The 9082-nt window shown below is 40.1% G+C and overlaps 1 protein-coding gene across 1 annotated transcript; it reads left to right on the top strand.

The window, feature by feature from the left end:
- Nucleotides 6036-7110, top strand: LOC102184691 (olfactory receptor-like protein OLF3). The gene has a single exon (XM_005679559.2). It carries the CDS (start codon nucleotides 6070-6072, stop codon nucleotides 7021-7023), a length of 954 nt encoding a protein of 317 aa, XP_005679616.2. The 5' UTR covers nucleotides 6036-6069; the 3' UTR covers nucleotides 7024-7110.

Raw genomic sequence — 9082 nt, 5'->3', positions numbered from 1 at the left:
GGAATACCAGACCACCTGACCTGCCTGCTATATGCAGGTCAAGAAGCAACAGTTAGAACTAGACATGGAACAATAGACTGGTTCCAAATCGGGAAAGGAGTATGTCAAGGCTGTATATTGTCACCCTGCTTATTTAACTTATATATAGAGTACATCACGCGAAATGCTGGGCTGGATGAAGCACAAGCTGGAATCAAGATTGCCAGGAGAAATATCAATAACCTCAGATACACAAATGACACCACCCTTATGACAGAAAGCAAAGAAGAACTAAAGAGCTTCTTGATGAAAGTGACAGAGGAGAGTGAAAAACCTGGCTTAAAGCTCAACATTCAGAAAAGTAAGATCATGGCATCTGTCCCATCACTTCATGGCAAATAGATGGGGAAACAATGGAAACAGTGACAGGATTTATTTTTGGGGGCTCCAAAATCAATGTAGATGGTGAGTGCAGCCATGAAATTAAAAGACTGTTGCTCCTTGGAAGAAAAGCTATGAACAACCTAGACAGCATATTAAAAAGCAGAGACATTACTTTGCCAACAAAGGTCCTTCTAGTCAAAGCTGTGTTTTTCCAGTAGTCATGTATGGATGTGAGATTTGGACTATAAAGAAAGCTAAGCACCAAAGAATTGATGCTTTTGAACTATGGTGTTGGAGAAGACTCTTGAAAGTCCCTTGGACTGCAAGGAGATCCAACCAGTTAATCCTAAAGGAAATCAATCCTGAATCTTCATTGGAAGGACTGATGCTGAAGCTGAAGATCCAAAACTTTGGCCACCTGATGCGAAGAACTGACTCACTGGAAAAGCCTATCTTACACCCAATAATTTGCACCTCCTCTTCCTGCACCCATGTACTGCCCCTCCCCACTTCTCCCCACTGGTAACCACTGGTTTGTTTTGTATATCTGTAAATCTGCTTACTTTTTGGTATATTCACTAGTTTGTTGTATTTTTTAATATTTCACATGTAAGTAACATGATGCAATATTTGTCCTTTGCTGTCTGACTTGACTTAGTATAATGCTCTTCTAGACCATCCATGTTGCTACAAATGGCAAAATTTTGGTTTTATTTGTGCTGAGTAGTATTTTATTGTGTATATATACATACGCATATATACCACATCTTCTTTATCCATTCATCTGTGGATGGACACTTAGATTGCTTCCGTATCTTAGATTTTAAAATCTGTCTATGTGATGCTATTGCTTTTAGAGCTCAATGGCACCCCACTCGAGAACTCTTGCCTGGAAAATCCCATGGACAGAGGAGCCTGGTAGGCTGCAGTCCATGGGGTCGCTAAGAGTCGGACACGACTGAGCGATTTCACTTTCACTTTTCACTTTCATGCACTGGAGAAGGAAATGGCAACCCACTCCAGTGTTCTTGCCTGGAGAATCCCAGGGATGGGGGAGCCTGGTGGGCTGCCATCTATGGGGTCGCACAGAGTCGGACACGACTGAAGCGACTTAGCGGCAGCAGCAGCAGCAGTGTCATGAGACATGTACTAGAATGTCTGTCATACTGGCCATGCTCACAGAACCCATGAAATCATGTGTGCATACATTAGGGGACAAAGCACATCTCTCCTGTCTCTAGGAGAAGAAATAAGGGCGTCTGGAGCTCAACGGGAGAGAATTGGTGTTTACACTAGATTTAGAGGCAACCCCTGTCAGTTCTTCCTAGATTGGGACACTGAAGGTTAAAGTTTGGTTTGAGTAACAGGGGAACATCCTAAAATCTCTGTGAGCTGGCTTCTTTGACTTTTTAGAATGACCTAGGGCTACAACGTAGATGTTGGTAGGAGAAGGATGGAGAACAGCCTTCCATGGGAAGAATGGCAGCATGGAGGCCCCACCCTTTTAAATTGGGAGTGGGAATAGCAATTACCATTCTGATGCACGGGGCCCCTGAGGGGAATCCATTGGTCCTGCATTGCCAGTGAAGCGGCTGCCAAAGCTCATTAGGTCTGTGTTGGAGCTGTTTTTGGAGCTCTTGTCAACTTCCTCCCAGTAGTGTCCCTCACAGTCACAATTAGTCCCAGGTGACTTACTGGAGCTCAAGGAATTTGGGAGTATCTATTCAATATGGTCCATCCTTTTATTGGAAAAGAAAACTCTTTAGGTCAACTTAGACATAAACAGTAGCAGAAATGTTTATTTTGTCAGACACTGATTAATGTTTGATAGGCATCAACAGCATGTGGAAGTGTGGGTTTAGAAGATATAGAAACAGAATTGATGTGATTTGTTAAAGATTTTGGATTAGGGATGCAAGGGATATGAAACATGGCTGGTGAACTCTTCTTATTCTAAGTATCATAGCAAAAGTATATAGTAAAGTAATTGTGTTTTGCAAAGGCAAGAGGCTTAGATATGATATTTTTCAACAGACTTCTCCCAGGTTTGGAACTGATACAAAGAGATGAAGACACTTAAGGAGGAAACCTAGAATTATGAAACCTTTAGTTAGATATTAGTATTGACAACAGATGGTGGGAATATTAGCGCATTACATTTTTAAACAAGAAAACATAAATTGCTTTAAAGCCTCCTGTCTCAATTATTTGTGAAGGGTTTGATACTCATGATACTATGCTTTTCCTTTTGATAACAGGCAAATTAAAATGTAAAGCAATTAATGGTTTATGCAAAGACCTTTAGCATGTAGGGAGTGAATTGGAGTTAGGTCTAGGTTGGTCTCCTAACTCTCACCCTAGGGTTGATTTCTCTAGAATTGGCTGCAGAGACTGCACTGTGGTGACTTGCCCGACAGAGGGAACTTGACTTCAAGAGAACTCTAGTCTTAGCAACAGGGGACAAGACATATGAAGAAGGTGAGAATTCTCATGATGAAACCATAAAGATATTTCACCAAAAGTGAATGCTAGGTTGCACATGTTTGAGAAGCTGAATTTAAGACATTGGGCTTGATTAAGTGAAAACTCAGGTAACCATATCAGGCTTAAGAGGTTAACCCAAAGAGAAAAAACAATTAAGTGATCTTTTAGCATGTCAAACCCATTCTTGAGATATCAACCACCCAAAGGGCCCTGGGCTCTCTTTCCCTACATGGAGATGACGCGGATATGAAAGGAACATACCTGCAGGTATATAAATATGTAGGACCCACAGTTGAGAATTCTGCTTCTGTCCTTAGGACTTTCACTTGTCCTGTCCAGGACTGTTTAGAATCCCATAGATGCTATTTAGAATCAAATAGGTTTAAGCTTAAATGGACACTTTTAAAAAATTTAAACAAAAAATCATAACTGACTAAATTGAACTAGTTAGTTGTATTAAGTTACATAAAATATGTTGTATTAGGAATCTGAAAACTCATTTTCTGTTTCCACTTTTTTGTCATAGAGCAAAGGCATTTTGGTTCTATTTTTTATATTAATAATTGGACTAATGGGAGAAGGCACAGGGGGATACTTTTAATTAAGGTCACCAAAGGGTATATTTTAACAATGAATAATTGGTCTTTGCTCTCCAAACATCATATTTGATTTTCCCTATAATTTCTGTGTCCCTCATCGCCCTCCCGCCCATTTCTAAGGGTCTCAGTTTTCTACTCTTTCATGACATATTTTAAAGGAGCACAATAAATTCAGTTAATTCATATTTTAAAATCCTATTTAGAATAATTATGTCCAAACAGTTCACAAAGAAGACACTCAATATAAAAGGAATAAATACAGATGCTGTATCTATTTTCTTAATTTACTAGGTGTCTAAGGAAGGACTTTATGACTATAGGAACCAGGAATATTTGGATACCAATGTATTAAAATTTAAGTAATCGTAAAACCAAAACAATGTATTTTGAAAATAAACACACTCTTTGATGGGTTAAATGTAATTCGCCAATTTATCCATAATAAGTGTTTAATTATTAGTAGAGTTTTAATAATAGAATGCTTTGCTCTGAAACATGTACAGGATATTGAATGCTACAATTAATGTAAAATATAATGATTCTCCTACTCAGGATGTTTTAATTCTGTAAGCAATTACATATCAGAAGATCTGTTAGCTATTTAAGGCTATAATTAAATTTGCAATTTAGAATGATCGGTCTAGTGAAAGTATCGGCTGCTTTCCAGTAGGCACAGGCTGAATCAGAGAGGTCCAAAAGGAACTTGTTGACCCTTGAGCAACACAACTTTGCATTGTGCGGGTCTCCTTTTATGCAGACTTTTTCAGTGTAAATACTACAGTACAGTGAATGGTACAGCCTTGCACCACGGAAGTATGGTTGAGTCTGCTGAAGTGGAGGAGATGGGAATGCAGAGGGCTGTCTGTAAATTACACTTGGATATTCAACTGCACCGAGGCTGGTCACCCCTAACCTCATCATTCTTCAGGGGTCAATTGTAGCTTCAAAGCAGGAACTGTTAGGCTTTAAAAGTCACACTTCCCCTCAGATGTGATGCTGACCGTCATGTGTAGTCATGTGAGGGCTGTAGCAGAGAGGTGTGCTGGTGAGTAAGAGGAACACGGGGAGACTTGGGCTGCATGCTCTCCAGGCAGCTTGTACAGCGCAAAGGGGAATGTCTGCTACCTCCCAGAGTGTGTTCAAACTCATGTCATTGAGTCGGTGATGCTATCTAACCATCTCATCCTCTGCCAGTCCCTTCCCCTATTGCCTTAAGTCCTTCCCAGTATCAGGGTCTTTTTCAGTGAATCAGCGCTTCACATCAGGTGACCAAAGTATTGGAGCTTCAGCTTCGACCTCAGTTCTTCCAGTGAATATTCAGGGTTGATTTCCTTTAGAACTGACTGGTTTGATTTCCTTACTCAAGAGTCTTCTCCAGCACTACAGTTTGAGCAGAGGAGAAGAGTAATATTCACAATTGAAATTCCAACATCCAGGGAAGATGGCACTTCATCCATGTTTGCAAAATCATTCAAAAACAAAATATCTACTTATTATGCAGATCTGCTAAATAGTTAACAAAAGTTAAGATTTGTTTTCCTCTTTAATACTAGGAAGCTTAAGCTATTATTTTCATACTATTAGTTTTACTGAGATCATATATACACGCTAGATCATATATACAGGCTATGTATATTCCTATACATATGTATAGGAAAATAAAAAGAGCAAGTCAGAATGAGTAAAAAATAGGGTAGAAAAATAAAAAGAACAATAAAATTGCCCTCTTCCCCTTCCAAAGACGGAAGACACCAAATTTCAAAGAGACTCATAATTTCCTGGAGTTTCAAAGCATCCAAGCCAACTTCTTAGACTTCAAATCTATTCAGGGTTTTGCTTCATTTATTTTAATGTCTGAAACTGGAGGGAATATGAGGAAAGCACATTCGTTACTCCGTCTCTCACAGGGCACAGCTCCTGTTATACCTGGTAGTATGCTACTACTGAAGTATGATGACAAGTAAGTTTATAAAATACTTTCCCCATGTTATCTACACTTGAGCATACATACACTTTTAAGTTATGCAGCATTATCAAATTTGGTATGCAAAAGTTTAAATTTCTAACCCAATCAAGCATCTACTAAGTCATAAAGAAAGATTTACATTCAGGTTCCCAAATTCTAGATTTTTCCATCATTGGCCAGTTTTACTTGTTATCTGCCTCTTACAATCCTTTAAAAATATTTAATTTATACATTTTACCATATTTTGTGTAGTAGATACATAGAGGGAAGTCTGCGAACTTCAGACCATGTTTACCTTCATGGTTAATCATTTTACTTCCCATTGTCATCTGCACTTCTCCCCTCTCTGGAAATTGCAGTAACTTAGAAAGAAACCGAGCTTCCAAAAATTGCTCGGCATTATTTCCAAGCTTTAACTGACTATGAGATCACATCATGTCCAGAGGAAAGTGCTAGCCTCTCTCTTATGTAGAGTAGATATAATACATAGTAGAATCAGGCCTGTCTTCGTGGTCCATAAATGGTCTAGAGTATCTGGTCAAGGTTGGCCGATCATTATGTTAAGCATTCTTCTAAGAAGTTACTCTTATGATTCTTTAATTCAGTAGCATCTGTTATTTCTGACATTCTCTGCAGATTAGTAATTCTCTATTTTATATGGGAGCAGATAACCAGACTTGGGTGAGAGAATTCATTCTCCTCGGCCTGTCCAGTGACTGGGACACCCAGGTCACTCTCTTCGTCCTGTTCTCAGTCACTTACCTGCTGACCCTGCTGGGGAACGTCCTCATTGTTCTTCTGATCAGACTGGACAGCCGACTCCACACTCCCATGTATTTCTTTCTCACCAACCTCTCCCTTGTTGATGTCTCCTATGCCACAAGCATCGTTCCTCAGATGCTGGTGCATTTTCTTGCGGGACATAAAGGGATCCCGTACGTGAGCTGTGCAGCCCAGTTATTCTTCTCCCTGGGCCTGGGTGGGATTGAGTTTGTTCTCCTGGCCGTGATGGCCTATGACCGCTATGTGGCTGTGTGCGACCCCCTGAGATACTCAGTCATCTTGCACGGAGGGCTCTGTGCTAGGCTGGCCGTCACATCCTGGGTCAGTGGCTCTGTCAACTCTCTCCTGCAGACCACCATCACCTTTCAGTTGCCCATGTGCACGAACAAGTATATTGATCACATATCCTGTGAAATCCTAGCTGTGGTCAGGCTGGCCTGTGTGGACACCTCCTCCAACGAGGTGGCCATCATGGTGTCTAGCATTGTGTTGCTGATGACACCTTTCTGCCTGGTTCTGCTGTCCTACATCAGGATCGTCTCCACCATCCTAAAGATCCAGTCCACAGAGGGGAGAAAGAAAGCCTTTCGCACCTGTGCCTCTCACCTCACAGTGGTTGTCCTGTGCTACGGCATGACCATTTTCACTTACATCCAGCCCAATTCTAGCCCTTCTGTGCTTCAGGAGAAGCTGATCTCTGTCTTCTGTGCCATTTTGATGCCTGTACTGAACCCCATGATTTACAGTCTAAGGAATAAGGAGGTGAAGGGGGCCTGGCAGAAGCTTCTAGGACAATTATCTGGATTAATGTCAAAATTGGCGACTTGATAAATCATGAGCATCACTTAGGCAAAAGAGCTTTGCCTGTGTGTTCTCCCACTTAACTCTGATATGAAGCTTCAAATTCATTACCCTGGCAACCAGGAATTGGTGATGCTGGGTAGGAGACTATAATTAGCTGGGTTAGAGTGTGGGACATGGGCATATCTCTATGTCATGGCAGCATGTTTAAAAAATAAAGCACTACTGTAATAGAACTGCTCAGTCTCCATTCATATGACCCTAGAATAATGAAAAAAATACCATGTTTTGCTTTATAATTTTGTTTGTAATCATCGGCCTATTCATGGATCTTTCTTTGGACTATTTGTTCTTTTTGTAAATTTAGAAATATGTACTTAGACTTCCAAATGCATAACTCTTTTTTAAAAACCAAGTGACCCACTCAAATGACTAAAATTAAGAATACTGGTAGTGCTGAGTTCTGGTACAGATATGGAGCAATGTGAACTCATTGCTGTTAAGAGTATAAAGTGGCAGTTTTTTATAAAATTAACCATATGCTTGCCACATGACCCAGCAGTTTTCCTCTTAGGAATCTTCCCAAGAGAAATGAAAATTGTCTACAAAATGACTTGTATATAAATATTCATAGTATTTTTTCTCATAATATCACTGGTCCTTATTAATAAAAAAATTTTTTTTACGGCTTTATTGTGTTTTCATTGGGAACAAAAGCATTTTTACCTTTTAGAGTCACTAAAAATAATGTGTGGGATATATATCCATATCCAGTAATTGTATGAATTACTGTTCTGAGGAGAGTGTTGCTATCAAGCTGATTAAAAATGTTTTTGAGCTTGACCTTTGAGATCTGGAGATAAAACTCAACCTTTGGGTCCCCGAGGTGACTCAGAAGAACAGTCAAGTAAAGGTCTTGTTTTACCTGGATAGAATATGACTAAAGGTGAATATACACATGGCTGGGATTGGCCCAGGAACAGCTACATTTCAAACTCTTTCTGATAGTAGTATGAATTACTAATGTAACTACTCTCATTAATTTAACCTCACAGTTTATGAAGAATTTGACAGGGTACCGTTTAAAAGTTAAAACTCTCCAACCTCTGAAAAATATATTAGCTCGTTTCCTAGACTTTAGACACACAATAGGCACATAAAATTTGAAATAATGTATAAGATTTTTAAGATGTACTTAATCTAATTAAGAAAGCTTCCTCATCCAATACTGATGTAAAATAAGACAGACTTAATTTGGTGAACCAAGATGGTCGCGTCAGCTGTGCAGATGTCAGCTTCCCTTCTCCATAGAAACACCTTCTTCCATCCTTCCTCCTCCACACAACAGGGCCCTAGCTCATCTTTGTAAATCTACTGAGCTGAATTAGTTTAGAGTAGACCTCACCTCCGAGAGAAAGCCTAAATAAAAGAGGGCAAAGTAGTAATTGTACAAGAAATACAGGGAAAGGGGGAGAAAGAATATGATAGCAGCTCATCTTCATGCTCCCTTGAAGACTTCTCAAAGTTTTTTCTTCCATTGTCTCTTAGAGTCAGTTGATGTGCAGTTCTTCTGCTTGTGAACACACAATCTCGGTGTTCAAACAGAGTTGATATTTAATTGTACCTTAAAAAGAGAAAGGGTCCAAGTGGAGACCAGAAAAGTAAGGGAAAGTTACCCAGATGACAACAGTCCAAACCACAGTGCAGACAACCTGGGAGAGGGGCAGAGCTGGAAGAGCATGACAGTTCAGAAATGTCCCAAATCCTCACTTGCAGCGCAGAGAAGATAGAAGATCGAGGCGTAGTGAGGGTGAAGCAGGCAGGTAGAAGTGTCAGGGTACAGAGGGCACTGATGCAAGATATTCTTTCAACTTCATCTGAGACCAGTGGGGAGCTAGTAGAAGAAAATTAATGAAAAATACAAGTATACGCACATCAATTATACACACGATGCTTTAAGAAGGGGAGTTTCTATGCCTGGTTGAGATATCTGTGACTCTTCTGTGGTCTTCATCTCATGACCACTTTGCCTTCACCAGCCTCCACTTTGCTTGTCACCCTTTCTCCCAGCTTCAAGGTCAGCAGC

This window comes from Capra hircus, chromosome 4 (assembly GCF_001704415.2).
Source record: "Capra hircus breed San Clemente chromosome 4, ASM170441v1, whole genome shotgun sequence".
NCBI classification, from domain to species: Eukaryota; Metazoa; Chordata; class Mammalia; order Artiodactyla; family Bovidae; genus Capra; species Capra hircus.
Note: the sequence above shows the minus strand (reverse complement) of the source record. Positions and strands in the feature narration are given on the sequence as shown.